The following is a 20,839-nucleotide window of genomic DNA, read 5'->3' on the forward strand; positions in this document are numbered from 1 at the left end:
AAATTTACCATCTGTAAAATCTAATCTTTCAGGAGCAAAAGACACGTCCTTCTCTGTTGTTTGTCCGGTGCAGAGTGAGGTGTGAATGAATTGGAAAGATGTGGGAGGGTAGGCGGAGTTTGCGTGAACCAAAGGGAGGGTTAGCCAATGGAAAAATAGGTTAGGAGGAGCTTGCGGTGAAAAAATAAAATAAAAGCGGAATATTTCCGGTCTGAACCATCAAACAAGATGAAACAGTTGAAGATGATCAGCCAGACGCCTGTGACGCATTATCAAAATGCGACACTAGGGGCCGCCCCCAAGAAACAGGTGTTGTATTTGGCTCGGATCCAGACACCTCCCCCCAGCACGCTTCAGGAGGAATGGGATTTAGAAAATGGAGGTGTGTGGGGATATGCGTTCAATTATGAAGTCAACGAACTTTGTTTTTACCAGCTGGAGAAAGGAGAAACGTTTGGACCCCTCACTCCAAAAGCAACGCTTACGTCAGTGGACTGGTCTGTGCTGAATCTGGTGGTGTCAAACAACCTCAGAGCAAATGAAGGAAAGGAACCTGCGACAAAAAGACAAACAGGCGCAAACGTTTGTGCGGGTTAAACAGGAATTTCCACCGCACTCGGCCAGAAAAAATTGTAACCTGCAGCATTTGGGAGACGAAAAGCTCGGGTTCCGCAGATGGTTCTACCGCACAAGCCGTCAGGTGGTCGAAGGAGATGAACACTCGGACGAATTTGTCTTGGAATATTTCAATACCGAATGCGGTGTGTTCCAGACGTCGTTACGTCTGCCCCTCAAGGTGTGGATGAAAATGATGATTGAAAAAGCAGAAAAACTGAAGGATCTCTTCCTAAGAAGTCAGACATCGAGAGACATTCTGATGATAAGAAAGACTCTGTTCACAGAAGACACCGCCCCCGACTCCTCCTCTGACTCCGCCCCCTAATTCATTCCGCTTGAAACGGGTACCCCTGCAACTTCAAATCATGTCTGTTCCTCTTCTACCGCAACCAGAAAGCACAGATTCATCTCCGATTCTGAGAAAAGCCATGTCTCTCCCTTGTATCCTGCGACCCGGGAGCCCTACCCTTGATACGACACCCCCACCTTCACCGCCGGGGACCCCTGACTGGATTCTGCCTCCTCCATCACCATCTCCCTCCCCTGACTGGCCCTCTTCTTCCTCTTCTTCTTCGGTATCCTCAACTCCAAGCGCCTCACCACCCCCCTCTCCCAAGGAAGAGGACAAACCTGACGGGGTGCTCTCTGACCTATTTCTGAACACGGTGAGAGCCGTGGTGGTTCGCCTGTTGAGCAAGGTTCTGACCGTGTACAGATCTGAAATCTGTAACGGCTGTCAAATTGATCACCCGAGCCAGCTACAGCACGAATGTCTGTTTGAGATGCCAGATTATTTCTTCCATCAGCACTATAACGAGTTGACGAAGCGGCTTTGGACGGATCGTTTCATCAAAGCCATTCAACGGGCGCTTCAGGCATTCCATATCCACGTGTCTGCATACAGAGTCCATGGCGCCTCCGAGGCCTTTCTTCATAACCTCAAAAAGACAAGACGCATCGGAGAGAAATTGGAGAAGATGTACGACGCTCTGATCGGTCAAGACGAGAAAAAGATTGAACTGATGAACAATGTGGCGGACTGTTGGAAGGAGATCGAGTAATTAAAAAAAAAAATTTTTTTTAAAAAATGGGTAACTTTTGCAGAAAATTTCAAAATTATGTAGAGGAACATGTAATCGTTAACCAGTTAATCATTGTTTTAGATCAGGTGATTAAAAACAGAGTCACCCATGTTGCGGATGACAATGTTTTTTGCTTTAGAGACGAAGTCGCAAGACTAGAAAAGATTTTGGATGTTGTTCGAAATGTTGAAAATTGGGAACAGTTAGTAAGTGACACATTGCTAACGGTAAACAAATGCTCTGTATCTGATACCTTTTGTAAAATTATAAAAGAGATGACTAAAGATTCTTGCATGAAAATGTCTCATCTGTTTACTCTTTACACTTTATTTGTAGACGTTATGAGTTATTGTGTACAAAACAACATGTATCTGAATACCTGGAATGAATTGAGAACATTACACGATGATATTTACCAAATGTATGGAATCAATGTGTTGAAGTTAACCTCCTGTACTTTGAGAAATGCTGTGTGTTTATAATCAATAAAAAACGATTTAAAGAAGATTGTGTCTCATTGTTTGTTTTCAAAAACCCTAGAGAGAGCAAGCAGAAACATGACTGAAAAACGTGTCATGAAAAAAGTGTATTATAACATCCTGGTAGTTTTGGGGGAGTGGAACGACTACGCAGGGCTGTGCAGGATGAAATGGGGAAAAAAGTCAACGTAGAACGGGTCAAAGATTTTTTATCGGAACAGGACTCGTATACTCTGCATAAACCGGCCAGGATACATTTTGTCAGAAATAGAGTGTTTGTACCGCGACCTCTAAATCAGTTCCAGGCAGACCTTTGTGATATGCAGGCCTTAACTGAACACAACGACGGGTACAATTATTTACTCACGGTCATCGATGTATTTTCAAAACGGGCTTATGCCAGAGCTTTGAAGACAAAAACAGGGGCTGAGGTCTCTAAGGCCTTTGACTCTATCTTAAAAGAAAGTCGGATCCCTGAAAAGTTACAAACGGACGAGGGCAAAGAGTTCTTTAACAAAAGCTTTGAGGGGTTGATGAAGAAACGAGGAATTAATCATTTTGCAACAGCCAGTGAACTGAAAGCGTCTGTTATTGAAAGATTTAACCGCACGTTGAAAACACGAATGTGGAGGTATTTTACAGCTTCAAACAGCCGTAGGTACGTGGACGTCTTACAGGAATTGCTTGACAGCTACAATAACAGTTATCATAAAAGTATAAAAATGACGCCTATGCAGGTGACGTCAGAAAACGTCTCTCGAGTGTTTGAAAACCTGTACGGAACATTTCCCATAAGCGACAAAAACAAATTAAAGATGAATTTTAAGGATGGGGATTTGGTGAGAATATCCAAACTGAGAGGAGTGTTTGATAAAAAATATCAACAGAGTTTTACCGATGAATTGTTCACAGTAACCGAATGTATACCTCGCCAACCCCTGTGTACAAACTGAAAGATTATGACGGAGAACCTATCCAAGGCTCGTTTCTGAAGCAGAGTTGCAAAAAGTCAAGGTCGGTAAAGACAAAGCGTTTCAAGTTGAAGAAATTCTGGACGAGCGTGTTGTCAGGGGTAAAAACAAATGCTGGTGCGTTGGAAAAACTGGCCTGAGAAATTCAACAGCTGGGTCAAGGCAAGCGACCTGAAAAATGTATAAAATCAAATAGGTACGTCGAATCTGAATCATTAAAACATGGACCAAATCACAGGAGAAGGGTTCTACGTGTGTCCTACCCTCCAACGCCAGTCGCAATGTATTTAAAAATAACACGAGCTCCAGCTACCACGTCGATTTAGCGCAGCATATTGATTTAGAAGGCCCGTGGGAGGTAGCTCTGACAGAGATTTCATACCCCCACACCTGGTTTAACATTTCTAGGAGGATGCTTATTTTGAATGGAGGAATAAACCAAAAGATGATGATGATGATGCTTCAAAGAGCGAGGTGTTTTAGGGCAGGTTATTATCACGATCTGGAACAGCTCAAGACAGAGCTGAACGCCTTTCTTAGAAAAATTAACTCTGATATTTATTTAAGGTTTAGCTCCATTCAAAAGAGATTTGAATTTCAGGCAGGAGGTCAATATCATTTACGATTTTACCCCCCTCTGGCTTACATCATGGGGGTTAACCCGGGAGAATGGGTTATTTTCAATGAAAGGATGTCTCCATATCCGGCTGATATAAAGGGAGGATTTTACCATATGTATTGTTATAGTGATGTGGTACGACATCAGCCGGTTGGTGACGCTTACGCTCTGCTCTTGAGAACGATCGCTATAGAAGGAACGTACGGGGACGTCATCACGCAGTATTTTAATCCACCCTGCTACCTACCGGTGGTCAAGCAGCACATCGAAAACATCCACATTGAGATAAAGATGGATCAAAATAAACCTATAAATTTTACCTTTGGGAAGACTATCGTGAAACTCCATTTTAGACCCTCCAAAAAAAATCCTCTGTGACAAAAACAAAATGATGCATCAGAGACACGATCCTCACCGTTTTGTGAGTTATTATGAGAATCAAGTAGGGGGCGCTCTCCCCGGTTTTTACGGGGCGCCTGTTATGTACGGGAGAGGAATCGGTTCGATTTTTTCTAAAATATTTCGTTTTGTATCACCGTTGATGAAAAAAGGATTTGCCATTGCTAAGCCTCATCTTAAATCAGCCGCAAAAAACATTGCCTCGGAGGTGATAAGCCACGCTGTTAGTAGAATAGGGGGTCGATCGGACAACGGGGCTCAAGAAGGATCCGGCGGTATGATGGTTTTAGCCAGACGACTGAGGAAGAGACCTCCGGGCAGCGAGTAAAAGTGCGAGGTCAAAAAGAGAAAATCAGTAGGGAGAAGTAAGTCCAAAGGAAAGCACGCTGTTGCGAGCTCCGGAGATATATTTTAGAAGACAAATATGGCGCTTTTACATCACAAATCAGCCGAATGCACTATGGGTGAGCTGGATTTATTTTCAGCACCTATGACGCAACTGTCTATCGATGAAAAGCTCTACACAGAAGTCCTGCCTTTGGCATCCATTACCGACGGAGGTCCTATTGAATTTTTTATCCCCGGAGATGGGGAAAAATACATGGATCTTCGTGTGAAAATTACCAACGCTGACGGCTCAAACCTACCCGCCAACGCCGCAGTGGGTCTCATCAATTATCCTCTGAACACAATTTTTAACCAATGCGACGTTGCACTCTACCCATTATCACGCGTGAACGTAAAAACCTACTCCATCCCAGAGAATTCCAGAATATGTAACCAGGAAAACCTCTTCCTGGGGACGATGCCTAAATATCTAGTGATAGCCATGGTGAACCATGAAGCCTTCACAGGAAAAAGAGATCTGTCACCCTTCAATTTTATTCACAACGTTGAATACATGGCTCTGTGTCAGGATGGGAGACAGGTGCCCGCCAAAGCTTTCCAACCTCAATTTAATCAGGGGTTATCTGTCAGAGAGTTTTATAATATGTTTACCGCTACGGGGAGACACTTGAAAGATTTACCCCTAAGCATTGACCGGGAGGAATTTCAGCAGGGCTACTCTTTGTTTGTTTTTAATCTCAACGCCTGCGAAGATGCTGATGCATTGTCGTGCGTTTCCAACGGAAGTTTAGGCATATTTCACCCCACCGATCTCAGCATACCCGTCTACAAAGAAGCGCCCCAGCTGTTTTTCCCCCTTATTTAAAGCATGTTGGATAGGGATGCCGCGGGTGTGTGACAACCACTCTAACCACTGGATACCGGCGTTTGAAAATGTCTTGAACTGACGCCTGTAGTCGTCCGGAGAGGGGATCGCTAATGTTTTAGGTGGTAGAAAGTTTGTCAGAAACACCTTCATGCATGCCGACGCAATGGTCGCGCACGGCTGAAGGGGTCAACGGCGGTTTCAGAGATGTACTGCTTCCTGAAAAGCATGCAACCCTCAGCGAGAATGTCTCACATCATTTTGACAATAGAGGCGAGCCTCTTTCATGAAGTTGAATGTGCCGTGCGCGCGCGTCGCCGCATACCAGCTGTAAAAGTCTGTTAGTTGCTCCGTTGTCATGGTTTCAATACCGTAAGCCTGAGGGGAGGGTACTCGCCTGTATAACTCAAATGGGCCTCTGAGCTGAAACCATGAGGAAAGTACCCCTTTACTTTATCATTGAAACCGAGCGCTTTCGGGAAATTAGCTAAACGCATGGTTAAAAAGGATAGAGAGTCGATGTATCTTTGTTTGTAATCGTTATCGGTGATGCAAATTACTTTTGATCCTTGCATAATCAAAGAGGGCTTTAATCCCTGTTCGACCATGGCTTTGATAAGGAGGTAGCTGTCAAACCCTTTGGCATTGTGGGCTATAAACACCGCATTTTTGTACAAAGGCCGTCTGAAATGCAGTAGAAACTCTTTGGCACAATCTGTACCCTGAGAGCTCCATGTTTTACCATCTAAGGTTCGTGTACACACTAAAAACGGAACGTGAACGCTGTTCTTGTCAACGTATGTTTCAAAATCATAAAACACCACTTTTTCATTGTGTTTTGTTTCAGGGGGTATCGGTTGGATGTAGCACTGATGAACCTCAGTCTCAGAGTCAGAGTTCAATTTCTCGTCGCAAATTTTACATTTCGCAGTCTGACATTTGTGTTGTTTACCGTTACCGTTTATAGCACAGTAGTACAGCCTTGCGCATTTGGTACATTTTGTGTACAAAGCACAAGCGCTGGCATATGTTTGACTTCTCGATCTCTCTGTAGGTTCTTTGTGTTTGGCCAAACAGAAAGGCGAGCGACACGTTCTGTTGCATTGGTCACATACAACAGGTTGACACGGCCTCTGTGTACAACCGGGGTCAAAGCATACGGTGCAACGAGCTTCGCAAGTATGGCCTAACACGGTGTTAAAACCTGTAAAGCAGTGCTCACAAACATAAGGCGAATAGAGTAGTGATTTTGGAAGAGAAACAAAATCAGGGTTTTACTCCGTCTTGGGCTATTTGTCAAGAATTTGCGGAGAGCTCTGTCTTCCTCGGTTCTGTAAAACACTACAATTGTACAGTCCAACGCGGTTTCAAATTTAGGGATGTCGCTAAAGGATACAGCTGTCTGCTCGTCTAACCCTACATCAATTTGAATCTGTCTACTGCGTTCGAGGGCTTCTCTATCGCTGATATCAGGATCTAACAGATGAGCCAGACAGATGGCAAAACATAGTTGATTCTCTCTGTTGTGGACAATGTACAGAAAACGTCTTTTTTTTTTTAATGATTTCACTGTCTAGCATTTTCCCAAGAACTCGTTTCCCCCCACCCCTAGGGTTCTGGATCACTTCTACAACAAGTTCTAGCTGACCATCGGCCATAACGGCCCAGTTAGACTGCACAACACGGAGTAAGAGCCTTTCAAAGTCGGCTAGGCTGGGGAGCTCGTCATTAGATAAGACGACCGAGACGTTACTAGGGAGATTTTCCCCGCGCAGCTCTAACTGTACCGCATCCCGAGGAGTCACGTATGCTAATGCATTTTGTAGTAACGCATCGGCATGCCGTAGAGCTGTATTGTAAAAAATGCTGTAATCCACTATTCCATCTGCGTTAAGAGGGGGTGGAAAGTTTAACAACTGTCTGATTTGATAATTTGCAAATCGGCTTCGCCGCACAACGCGTGGTTGTGGGGAAATATGAGCACCTCCCTGCTGCACGGGAGGACTGGGTATGCTGAGATCGATGTAGTTTGGAGGCGTCTGAGGGTCTGATAAAGTGGGACTTTGTTCGAGTTGGACATTATTTATTCTGATTGTTTCATTTGGTGATGATTCATTCTCTAACTGTTCAAGATTAGCGAGAGCTTGATTTAAAGCAAGGAGAGGATTTACCGGCTGTTCAGAGCTGTTAGATGTAGCGGCTGCGTCGTTTTCATTCAAATCATTTTCAGTTAAATCGTTTTGAAAACCCGACGCATTCTGGAGAATTTGTGCTACTGAGTCTGTTAAACTCTCTAACAATTCAATAGCTAATAAGGTGTGTTGATCCATGACCTCATACAAATCAAACGCTTTTAAAAACCTTAAATCAGCATCATTGCAATTATACAGATGATAAAAATCACAGTCTGAAACAGTTTACAAATTGTCACTTTGTACACCTATCTTCTGACAGAGGAGCCAAAAGGCTCTAGACATCAGATCCAATTGCTGGTGTGTAGCTCCGCAGCACCAAGGACACCTGGATGGTCTGAACCTGGGTCTGTTTGCTGGTGACAAAAAAGAGAAACAAAAAAAGAAAACATTAACTTCATAAACGGGCAGATTTCATAAACACAGCAACCCCTTAAGGTATGTAAACAAACAGCCAGACCGTGTGTGTGTGTGTGTGTGTGTGTGTGTGTGTGTGTGTGTGTGTGAGTGAGTGAGAGAGTCACAAACTTGCTGTGAAGCCAAAAGTAAGGACCAAAAACAGCTGTTTAAGAGAGAGTGATGAGAATAACAAAAGCAAAACCCCCAGAATTTATAGCATCTTATTCGTAAATTAAAAAACTCCAAGATAACGCTATAACTCAACCGTCACAGTTAATGGCTTATAACGACACACAGTCAAATATACATGGCCTATTTAATTTCACACATACAAAACCTTCCGTGTATGCTTATGATGTAAAATGAGAGAAAAGGAACGTACATTGCTCCCTTCTGGGTAATTATTACATTTATACGGCATGAATGAATCGTCTCACAATGTACTGTAAAACAATTTAAAAGCAAATAGACTTACAGCGTGCCGATGGAAATCCTTCGCTGGAAGCCCAAGGATCTCGGTATGGAATCTCAGAACTGGTTCTCCTGCGGTTGCGACCCGATGAGAATCCTGGATCCCTGTCCGCTGGTTGAGGCCTCCGCGGTCATCAGCGGTTGATTAGCGGGTGAGACAGACTCCCGGTGAAATGGCGGTTGATCTTCAAAATTCTGACGCGGTATCACATCAGCTGGATCTCTTCCGGTTAACCGGGCAGCCTCTAAAGATTGTATAATGTTTTGACCGCCTGAGGTATGCCCGCTGCGTCATCCTGTGGCTGTGATGATGGCGATAACCCTTCTTGGAAATATTGGTCCAAATCGCCCCACAGATCTAGCATGAGAAAAAGTTTTTGATAAATATTCTGCGTAAGTTTTAGGTTTAAAAAAAAAAAAAAAAAAACTGGTAAAAAATGTAGCAACTCACCGGGTACTGCCTCTGAAAGCACAGATGAGGAGTCAGTATCAGACGAGGTCTCGGATGTTGAGGTATCAGTTGATGAATCTGAAAGATATAATTTATAATCACGGTAGGAAATAAAAGTGTTTTAGATATTTCAGTATTAAAAATACGTAATGTAGACCTGTACTTACCAGACTCCTCTGCTTGAAGGTTCACCCCTCCGTTTAGAGTCACTGCAAAGAATGAAAAATTCCCTATGTTTCTGCCTAAAGGTTTAAACGCATAAAATTTAGCTTTAAAGATATAGGTAATTTACCGGATGCTTGAGCCATTCTCCGCTGTCAGGTTCAGAAGTCCTATTCTCTCAGATACGGAGACACAACACAGAGACCTCTCCACACACACACTATCCCTGCTAGATCGGAAATAGCTGGTTATATACCTTGTGCTCCTCCAGGTACACAATACTATGTAAATGCATAAATTTCACACTTCCTCCAATCTTCTTGATCTTCACAGGACGCTGCATTCCATTCTCCAAGTTTTTAATATCCACAGTCACTAGGTACCCCATATCTTTATAAGTTCCTGTGTGTGTGAAAACAATGCAATGACCAAACAGTCTATATCGGCAGGATGCCGGTTCCGGTCTGCCAACACTCATATGCATACATTCCCATTTCTAGCTAAATTACCCCTAATTAACTGCAGATGCGGGGTGACAGCTACAGGGTGCCGACTCCGGCCTGTCAACACATAACCTCTTGATCTTCTCTGATTCCCGTGTGTGTGTGTGTGTGTGTGTGTGTGTGTGTGTTTGATGCAGAGATTAGCCTCTGAGATTTAACATTTAATTTACTTTCTTGTCATTTGAGATGTTTATTATCCAGAGCTCCAACACGGGGCTTCACACAGAAACATACAAATGTACTTTGACATTTGACATCAGGCTCGGTGTTAAAGGTACTTATTGTAATTTCCTATTATGATATTGTGAAACTTTAAAGTATAATCTTTTTTAAATATGTCTTAAAAGACCATAAAAGAGACATTTCTTGATCTGTCTTCATACAAAGGGCCTTCTGAAAGAGCAGGAACCATTGATCCTTTTAGGGACACAGGATGTATAGATGTTTGAGAAATGCCTGAGACAGCTGTATGGTCAGAAAGAGCCACTTATTGTAATTTCCTATTATGATATTGTGAAACTTTAAAGTATAATCTTTTTTAAATATACCTTAAGACCATAAAAGAGACATTTCTTGATCTGTCTTCGTACAAAGGGCCTTCAACATTGATCCTTTTAGGGACACAGGATGTATAGATGATTGAGAATTGCCTTAGGCAGCTGTGTGGTTTTCTTTACTCTGTGTGTGTGTGTGTGTGTGTGAGGAGATTCACAAGCCGATTTCAAACTGTCTTTAGGGCGATAGTATTACAAAGGAAGATCTGACGCCCTCATTCCTTGATCTTCACACAATCTGCACAGGAGTTGCAAGAGATGCTGCATGTAGACATTCATCAACGGATATCTTTACATTTATTCAGCTTCAAAACTTTAATCATTTATTTTTTATTTCACATTTTCACAGAATCATCGCCTCACGCAAGCTCCTCCTAACCTATTTTCCCATTGGCTAACCCTCCCTTTGGTTCACGCAAACTCCGCCTACCCTCCCACATCTTTCCAATTCATTCACACCTCACTCTGCACCGGACAGACAACAGAGAAGGACGTGTCTTTTGCTCCTGAAAGATTAGATTTTACAGATGGTAAATTTGTCAATTATTTTTATACTTTTGATACTATTGATTTCACTTAAATGATTGAATTATTTAATCATATTATTTAATTTACAGGGTTTTTCATTCCCACGCCTACTTTACTCCCATTCGCTCCTGCTCACCACGCATGCTTCACGCTCATTGGCTCCTGCTAACCACGCCTGCTTCACGCTCATTGGTCCACGCATAACGCCACGCACTTCCAGTGTGACGCACTTCCAGTGTGACGCACTTCGGGGGGGGGGGTTAATCAGAGGTCAAAGGTCACCATCCATCATCCTTCAATTAAAAAGTGGCAGAAAGTATTGTTTATCTCTCTCTTGCACCTAACCACTCGGCTATACCCATAATCTGAGAACATTAATGAGCTGCAATGAAAGATTACTTTCATTGTTCTTGTTTTGTCCAACCAACAGCAAAACAAAAACAAACATATCCAGTTTGATATTAAAGAAGAAGAAGAAAAACCACCAAAGCTAGAACCAGTGAATTTATGGCATTGTATCACAAAAAAATAAGATAAGAAAAAGATCGATTGGTTATCAATTTTTGCCAATTAATTTCCTGTCGATCAACTAATCCAACTGAAAGAATGGAATGGCACACTTATTCTATGTACTGTATGGCTTTGGTATATGTGGCATATTGTGATATAACATGAACCTCTCTATAAAAGCCTTATTCTAATGTAAACAATGTCAGTGATGATTTGCTTGTTTTTTGCTGTTGTTTTTCAGCCCTAGTGGCCAACTCTACTAAGGGTTTATAAATGTCGATAATGATGATAACTATTATCATCGTTATTGTGATTCTTCTTGTTACCATTATTAAAATATTATTCTTGACTTGACTGTTTTTCCACTCAGAATGTACATCTCATAATCACCACATAACTTCACAAAACACTGAGCAGTCACTCTTTCTCTAGTATTTATACAGAAAGAGAGATATGTGTAGGTATCTATCACATGCACAACTAATCTGATGTAACACCTACTACTTATTTATCATGATTAACAAGAAGCCAATTACAGGATGAACTTTTTATACTCTTTATTGTTATTATTATGGACTTGGCCAGTAGAGAGAGCTGTTTGACATATCAGGTGCTTCTCAGAACAAGGAGTTTAATGTCATTTAATCATCTTTGTAATGTGCTTTATGAGGATCTTGAGGAAGGCCACGAGGGTCCGACAATAAAGTTGTGCTTTACACCACAAGTGTTGCTGGACGTTTGACCTCCTCACAGTTTTCCCTTCTCCATGCACCTTGGAAGTAGTGAAGTGAGTAGTGAGTGAAGTGAAGTTGTGCCAGAAATCCCTACTCGCTTCTCTGATCGAGGACAGCAAACTTCAGAGAGAAAACACACTGGAGCACACTGACTGATCTGCTGCCTTTAATAGTGCAAACAGTGCTACAAATCTGTTTGCACTATTAATGGCTGCAAATCATTTGGTAGCTTTTACATCATGTACCATTAATATTAATATATATTAATATTGTTTAATTTGTTCATTTCATTAGTGAAATAGTTTGAAAATGAATTTAAATTTATGATAACTTTAAATGAAATTCTAATTGTACACTCTTTATACGTGAAGAAAAAACACATGAAAACATTTAGAGCCCTCTGTATCCTTTCACAACATCATTTTAATGGTCTGTGCAAAGAATTTTGTAATGCTCTGTCATTATCAGTTTTAAATTGTTGTTTGATCTTAAAATAAAGACATTTGTGGACCAATACTGTGCTGCTAAAAGTACAACGAGTAGTCAGCTAGAACTGTGAGAGAACTGTGGGAATGTTTCAGTCAATGCCAAAAAGTAGAAGTGGGTTCAGTTACTTCATAGCTCCAAATGTCCACTTTTAAGTAACCTCTGTAATTACATAATGCTGTGCTGTAGTTGATAAATTGTTTTGTTAAAAGTGTGTGCCCTTCTTCCATGGGGGGTCACAAAATAAAATACAAAGGTAAACATTAGGAATACAGTGACATTATACTGTATGGTGTATGTCTACTTTATGGCACGATTTGATGTGTTTGAGTAAAAGTAAAGTGGTGCCAGTGCTGTTTGGGGAACCATTTTCTGCTTGCTCAGACTTGTTTCTTAACTTACGAGTAATGGCCAACTGCAATGGTACGATATATGTATTTCAAAATTTCAGATGAAAACTGATTGAAAGTACAAAACAGGATGCTGACAGGAAGGAACCTACTGTAGATAAACTAGACATGTGCAATTGTCCTAATACTAATATTAATTAAAATAATATGCCAGAAAAAGATGTATTCTCACTTCAGATCTCTTTTGCTTACATGAATGAATATACAGTGGCAAGTAGAGAGTTGCCTGCTATTTTATAAAATTGTTTGGCTATAGCATATATATATATATATATATATGCCTCTGTGTGTGCTGTGTGCACTGTTTATAGGCCTATATACATTTGTAGATCGCCTATGTAGATATGTGTACATATGAAGACACGTTTGCTTTAGAAAATATGAAAACTGTTTATTACAGTGCCCGAACAGTGTAAGTGTGTACAAGAGATTTAAAAGTTTAGAAAAAGAAATTGTGCTTGCTGCCTGTGGCTCCGCCTCGACGTGGGCGTTGACGTCACATTACTACCCATCAATCAGCCTATATTGATCTGTCAGTTTGAGTACTTCTGCTACGGATTCATCATCAGCCGACTGGAGAGCTTTGAGAAAGGTACGTTGTTATGCTTAGAATTTGATATTTTTGCGCGAGATTAATCCAACGAGGCTGTTTAAAAGAAATATGACAATAAAATCGTCTGATTGGAGATTCAGAGAGCTCTTATTCTGGATTTTAATAATAACGCACTTCATTTAAATTAATAAAATAAGATTAACCGCTTTATTTCAAGAGAGGTTGCTGCTTTTCTGTGTCAGTAATTATGTTTAAAACGAAAACACAGTACGGTTACTGTCAAACTGATAACTTTACTCAAACTTTTGGTCATCAAATTGTGTTCTCCTTTTATGCGTGCGTCTAATGTGATGGCAACAGCGTCCTGTTAACAGTTTGGTAGAATAATATAGAAGCAAAATAACAAGTCAATAGATAAGACTGAACGGACAGACGGTTATTAAGAATGGTCTTAAAGTTACATTATAGGGGAATTGCTCTATGAGACCGCAGCACTAACAGCAAAGGCAGATTTTAATAGACCTGGTTCTGGTTCGGGGCTCCTGGAGCATCAACCAATCACTGGAGCTGGTTCAGTATGGGCCAGAGAGCCAAAGCAGCAAGGATGAGTATTACTCCCCTCGAGTTGAAGTAAAGGCTCAGGTCGTTCTTGATTTTTAACAGACATTTATTCGGACACGAGTCTTCAACATGTCTTGTACATGTTAGTCTCTCCCTTTTATGTCCCAACAATGCCGTCAGAACTATGAAAGGAAATAAGTAAAACTTAAATTAACCCTCTAAATGTGGTGTTTTACACATAATAATAAACGAAAAATAGATACAAAATGAATAAATAAAATGCACATTCAACACATAAGAAAATACACTTAATTGACTAATTATACATTAACACACGGTCACATACGGCAAAGCAATTAACACGATAAAATACATACCTCATTGGCCTCTCTAACTCAAGAGGAATAAACTTGGAGGGTTACAGTTTCTTCTTCTTTAAACAAAAAGACAATATAACTTCTTAGCACTTCTTATAGGCATAACTCTTGCAGACATGTCATGCGTACAGCACCTCGTGTGCTCTTCAGGCTCTTCTACATGTAGTGCACCGGAACAAATATCCTGATAGCAGCAATTAAATAATTCCCTAGCGGAACAAAAGGAAATAGGTTCCCCCTTTTTCTATAGTTTTAGCTGAATAATATGAAATGAATTGACATGTATTAACAAAAAATATATTACTTACTTATTCTAATGATTATTTTGAAGATTTTAACTATTTATTGACCTTTTAACTATAAAGTGCATATTATGAACTAGAATATATGAGTGTTGCCTCTGATGGCAGCTACAAGGATGAGATATAAAATAACAATTTCTCAATAAGGGCTTTGTAGATAAATAAGTAGGCTACCAGTCATTGGCGGCGCTATTAAGAGACTAGAAACTTGTCACTGAAACAAAATTAACCTTCAACAAAATTCTGATTTTTTTGGGCAGTGCACTACTGGCAAACACTGAAACTCACTACTAATTTAGTCTCTGAATCTCATCGCTTCAGACGAGGGCCAGCCCAGACGTTGAGCCTCTGGCGCAGGTGAGCACTCAAGCGCATAAAGATGCTAACACCTGCTGCCCTGCTGACTTGGGGTGGGCCGATCGCAGTTATATCCGGTAAAAATGAACATTGGGATTAATAGCTGATGGGTTTTGGGTGGGAGAAATCGGGTGAAGCCTCTCCCCATTAGGAGAGACACTGTGCACATTTAAGCACGAGGTCCAGCAGCATAACTTCAATGATTATTTACATCTCCCGACAAGCCGACGGGATCGATGAGTATCTAATGTTAATTAATGTTCTGTGTTCTTCTGCACACCAAAAAGGTTTGTTCGGCGTAAAACAGCCGTCCTCCTGATAAATCCTGAGCTCCATCAGAGCTGTCTAAAAAAATATTTCAGAAGTTTATAACTAGAGTTTAAATGTTGCTGCTTAAATGTCCCACGATGTTTGCTGTAACATTACTGCGCTCATGGAAACGTTTAAAATGACAGACAGCAGCCTCTCTAATCATTAAAGTAAATCGTGAAAGAAAACACTCAGACATCAATACAACACACAATAAAGAAATCACCTGGAAAGCTCCGCTGCTCGACATCATTTAAAAGGCAATAGAGCCTACAGGGACCGGTAGAGGTGGAGAGAAATGTCCATGCGGGTGCGGGTCTCTAAATAGGAGGAAATCATTTGCTCGGGAGGGTGGCTGGTGGGTGATTTATGCAAACATGCGGATTCGGATGACGTCAGACAGAGCCGATCCGCGCATCACGCGCGATCAGCATGAATTTGGTTTTAATTTCTAGAGGTGGAATTTTCTAATCACTTCACTGCTCGTTGGTTTTGTTCAGTTCATTTCAAAGATTCGTCATAGTTCATTCACTTTTTTCTAAGTCAACACCTCACTGTTCATGGCATCAAAACTTTCAGCACTGATTCTGATGGTCTTCATTTCAGTATAAGTTCAGCTGGTGGCTGGTTAAAACTGTTGAGTTAAGTTCAGTACAACATTCGGCCTATACAAGTGGATTTTCGGAATTGGCACCTCATTACTTTTTCTGTGGCTTCCACTGTTTTTTTTTTAAGCTTTTAACCAGGAAGTAATCACGTCTTGCAGTGCACACCAGCAAGTCCACCTCTGAATGGCTGGAGAAGAACAAAATGAAGACTTTGGAGTGGCCTAGTCAAAATCCTGACCTGAATCCTATTGAGATGCTGTGGCGTGACCTTAAAAAGGCAGTTCATGCTTGAAAACCCTCCAATGTGGCTGAATTACAACAATTCTGCAAAGATGACTGGGCCAAAATTCCTCCACAGCGCTGTAAAAGACTCATTGCAAGTTATCGCAAACGCTTGATCGCAGTTGTTGCTGCTAAGGGTGGCCCAACCAGTTATTAGGTTTAGGGGGCAATCACTTTTTCACACAGGGCCATGTAGGTTTGGATTTTGTTTTCCCTTAATAATAACAACCTTCATTTATGAACTGCATTTTGTGTTTACTTGAGTTATTTTTGACTAATATTTAAATTTGTTTGATGATCTGAAACATTTAAAGGTGACAAACATGCAAAAAAATAAGAAATCAGGAAGGGGGCAAACACTTTTTCATACCACTGTAGGTAAAATAGAAAAAAGGAAAAAAGTTCATATTGTTTCACCATTTTGCCATTGCAGGTCTCAATACAATGATGGAGATGAACTCTACCTCTTCCAATCACAGCAATACAACACATGTATCTGAGTCTGTTGACCAGCATGCTGAGCTGAGAAAGTCTCTCTACACAATGACTCTGATTGTTTACTGCCTGGCCTTTGTTCTCGGTGTGCTCGGGAATGGAGTGGTTATCTGGGTGACCGGGTTCAAGATGAAGAAAACAGTTAACACAGTTTGGTTCCTCCACCTTGCTGTGGCCGACTTCTTCTTCACAGCAATCCTGGCCCTGAGTGTGACGTACCTGGCTTTGGATTTCCACTGGCCTTTCGGCAAGTTCATGTGCAAACTGAACAGCACATTAAGCTCCCTGAACATCTTTGCCAGTGTTAATATTCTGATGGTGATCAGTGTGGACAGATGTGTTTCTGTGGTGTGGCCCGTCTGGGCCCAGAACCACCGAAGTGTACGCAAGGCGTCCTGTGTGAGTCTGGGTGTTTGGGTACTGGCTCTGATTCTCAGCACTCCATACTTTGTCTTCAGGGACACTGGGTCATCACATAACAATGACGACATCATCAACTGCTTCAACAACTTCGCCCTTTCTGATGATTATGAAAACCTGTCTGTGTTTCAGCTGGCACAGTTTCGTCATCAGGCCGTGACCATCACCCGCTTCCTCCTGGGATTTGTTGTCCCCTTCACTGTCATTGTCTCCTGTTATGCTGTTATAATCCATCGTCTCAGAAGAAACCGCATCCTGGCCAGCCAGTCAAATCACGCCTTTAAGATCATCGCTGCTGTTATCATCGCTTTTTTCCTGTGCTGGGCTCCCTTTCACATCATGGCTCTAATTGAGATGGTGAATGACATCGCTACTAATCGAAGTGAAACATTAGACTATGTCATCACTATTGGGATCCCTATAACCACCAGCCTGGCCTTTCTCAACAGTTGCTTGAACCCACTGCTGTATGTGTTCATGGGCCAAGATTTCAAGGATAACATCCGCAAATCCATCCTCAATGTATTTGAGAATGCTGTCAAGGAGGAGGTTTCTTGACTCACAGCAGTGCATTCACTCTGCACCATTTTAGAGCTAAAGGCTATTGTAAAATGACATTTCCTGGACAAATAAGAACCCAGCAGTCATTTAAAAATAGGTATTACATCAGTTTCCATCTGTCAGAAAACAACAGATTTTAATTACCAATCTCTTGCCTGTATGTGACAGCAAGGAAAACACAAAGTCCCAGTTGTTTTTAGGTCATACGATGATTGTTATTGTAGTTTTTATTGCTATCATTATTTTCTATTATTAAAATAACAGATACAAGATATCCGCTTTTGTTGCTCATAGTCTTTCTAATTATTATTATAGACTTTCTTCAGAATATTGAGTGACCAGCAGAGGGAACTGTTTTACATATTTCAGTACAGGCCAGGTCATTGGCTAATTGATCAGGTCTTGAAAAGAGTTCTGCCTCTTAACTTCACCTACAATACTTTCAATATGGTAGATCGGATAGATGGTAATATTGTACAATAAATTGTAGATCCATTTGTGATGCATTTGTGGGATGAATCATTTTGAAACAATGGAAAGATGAAATGTTTTTTTGTTGAAAAGTGTATTTATATAGCCCTCCTCCGAACCAGAAAAACAAAGTGCTATCCAAGGGGAAAAAAGAATGAAATCAGAAAAAGTATAACACACACATAAAATCCAAACATGCAGACAAATTTGCCCACATTGAATAACCTGTAGAGCAAGTGTCTACATTTACCTTCGGAGTGACAATGGTACTTCTTCTCTATGCTCTTTGACTCACAGCAGTGCATTCAGTCTGTACCATACTAGACCTGGTGGATATGTGATATGTGGGTGCCATCTTTTTGACAAGAGAAATCAGTCATAATTTCAAAATAGGTATTACATTAGTTTATGGTTGAATATGTGCACAATACAAGCAACAAAAACATTAGATTTGTTTGACAAAGGGAACTGTGTGTTTTCCCTCTGTCACATACTGTACACTCCACATGTTGATAGTATATCTGTGCCTGTACGTTACAGCAAAGAAAACAAGCAACAAAACAAGTTGTTTATAGGCCATAATTGTCGACTGTATTGATAATTAAAAGGCTGGCACATCAACTAATAACATAGTAATAGATTTTGCCACATTGTGCCTTACTTGCCATAGAATATAGTAGGCTGTAAACTAATGTATAGAAGAGATTTAACTGAATGTAGAATATACAGTGTGAAATAGTGTCGCTGAGTCGCTGTACTAACAGGCTTATAGCAAGTTAGTTTCCCAACTTCCCCCTCACACCCAACTCAACCCAGCCACTGATCACGTTATGTGTGCACTTGACAAAATTTGGCACATGACAGGGACCACACAGGCCATCTTTGGGTACATACAAAGTGAAAGTGAAGTGGTCAAGTGCTAGGTTTAGTATAGCTCATTTTGTCTGTATAGTAATGTTTATTAAATAAATCACCCTGAAATGTTTATTTCTCATGCTGCCTGCCATGTGACTTTTGACTGCTACATGTCCACTGCATGCTTTGATAAACAACTTGTTTACATTTGTTATTCAGCACAGGGAAAGGCTAATGTAAGTCTAATAAATAAATATTATAGTAACTATGAGATTATTATGCTTGCAGTAGCAGCTGCATTGTATACTTAGTTTAGTTGGACCTTTCATCATTGTTAGTTGTTTGTTTTGTTTTTTTTAAATTATTTTTTTGTTATTTTATGCTTTTATTTGATAGTTATAATAGAGAGAGAGGAAGTGTGGGAAAAGAGAGTAGGGGAATGAAAACAATGTCAATGGTGATTTGATTGTTTTTTGCTGTTGTTTTTCAGCCCTAGTGGCCAACTCTACTAAGGGTTTATAAATGTTGATAATGATGATAACTGTTATTGTGATTCTTCTTGTTACCATTATTAAAATATTATTCGGACTTGATTGTTTTTCCACTCAGAATGTACATCTCATAATCACCACATAACTTCACAAAACACTGAGCAGTCACTCTTTCTCTAGTATTTATACAGAAAGAGAGATATGTGTAGGTATCTATCACATGCACAACTAATCTGATGTAACACCTACTACTTATTTATCATGATTAACAAGAAGTCAATCACAGGATGAACTTTTTATAGTTACTCTTTATTGTTATTATTATAGACTTGGCCAGTAGAGAGAGCTGTTTGACATATCAGGTGCTTCTCAGAACAAGGAGTTTAATGTCATTTAATCATCTTTGTAATGTGCTTTATGAGGATCCTGAGGAAGGCCACGAGGGTCCGACAATAAAGTTGTGCTTTACACCACAAGTGTTGCTGGACGTTTGACCTCCTCACAGTTTTCCCTTCTCCATGCACCTTGGAAGTAGGTGAAGTTGTGCCAGAAATCCCTACTCGCTTCTCTGATCGAGGACAGCAAACTTCAGAGAGAAAACACACTGGAGCACACTGACTGATCTGCTGCCTTTAATAGTGCAAACAGTGCTACAAATCTGTTTGCACTATTAATGGCTGCAAATCATTTGGTAGCTTTTACATCATGTACCATTAATATTAATATATATTAATATTGTTTAATTTGTTCATTTCATTAGTGAAATAGTTTGGAAATTAATTTAAATTTATGATAACTTTAAATGAAATTCTAATTGTACACTCTTTATACGTGAAGAAAAAACACATGAAAACATTTAGAGCCATCTGTATCCTTTCACAACATCATTTTAATGGTCTGTGCAAAGAATTTTGTAATGCTCTGTCATTATCAGTTTTAAATTGTTGTTTGATCTTAAAATAAAGACATTTGTGGACCAATACTGTGCTGCTAAAAGTACAACGAGTAGTCAGCTAGAACTGTGAGAGAACTGTGGGAATGTTTCAGTCAATGCCAAAAAGTAGAAGTGGGTTCAGTTACTTCATAGCTCCAAATGTCCACTTTTTAAGTAACCTGTAATTACATAATGCTGTAGTTGATAAATTGTTTTGTTAAAAGTGTGTGCCCTTCTTCCATGGGGGGTCACAAAATATAATACAAAGTTAAACATTAGGAATACAGTGACATTATACTGTATGGTGTATGTCTACTTTATGGCACTATTTGATCTGTTTGAGTAAAAGTAAAGTGGTGCCAGTGCTGTTTGGGGAACCATTTTCTGCTTGCTCAGACTTGTTTCTTAACTTCATGTGTAAAGGTGTATAGTGTACCGCGCTCCTGGTCCTTTTTCTGACATTTTATCTGAATTCTCAGAGT

General features: G+C 40.5%; 1 protein-coding gene and 2 long non-coding RNA genes across 5 annotated transcripts; 1 reads left to right on the forward strand and 2 right to left on the reverse strand.

The window, feature by feature from the left end:
- Positions 1 to 8,726: 8,726 nt before the first annotated feature.
- Positions 8,727 to 10,451, reverse strand: LOC122881475. 2 transcript variants are annotated; one of them, XR_006379166.1, is made up of 4 exons: positions 9,187 to 10,451; positions 9,062 to 9,103; positions 8,895 to 8,972; positions 8,727 to 8,801 (listed from the first exon to the last, which is right to left on the reverse strand). It is a non-coding gene; the product is annotated as an uncharacterized LOC122881475 (long non-coding RNA). The 2 variants fall into 2 exon arrangements; XR_006379165.1 differs by having other exon boundaries at positions 9,062 to 10,451.
- Positions 10,452 to 13,047: 2,596 nt separating this feature from the next.
- LOC122881452 (chemokine-like receptor 1) lies at positions 13,048 to 19,525 on the forward strand. 2 transcript variants are annotated; one of them, XM_044207702.1, is made up of 2 exons: positions 13,048 to 13,373; positions 16,564 to 19,525. In XM_044207702.1, the coding sequence occupies exon 2, from the start codon at positions 16,575 to 16,577 to the stop codon at positions 17,601 to 17,603; it is 1,029 nt and encodes a 342-aa protein (XP_044063637.1). In that variant the 5' UTR covers positions 13,048 to 13,373; positions 16,564 to 16,574; the 3' UTR covers positions 17,604 to 19,525. The 2 variants fall into 2 exon arrangements, with proteins under 2 accessions (XP_044063637.1, XP_044063639.1); XM_044207704.1 differs by lacking the exon at positions 13,048 to 13,373 and adding an exon at positions 16,284 to 16,322.
- LOC122881476 lies at positions 13,984 to 16,011 on the reverse strand. Its single transcript, XR_006379167.1, has 2 exons — positions 14,273 to 16,011; positions 13,984 to 14,077 (listed from the first exon to the last, which is right to left on the reverse strand). It is a non-coding gene; the product is annotated as an uncharacterized LOC122881476 (long non-coding RNA).
- Positions 19,526 to 20,839: the final 1,314 nt, after the last annotated feature.

Source organism: Siniperca chuatsi, linkage group LG9 (assembly GCF_020085105.1).
Source record: "Siniperca chuatsi isolate FFG_IHB_CAS linkage group LG9, ASM2008510v1, whole genome shotgun sequence".
NCBI classification, from domain to species: Eukaryota; Metazoa; Chordata; class Actinopteri; order Centrarchiformes; family Sinipercidae; genus Siniperca; species Siniperca chuatsi.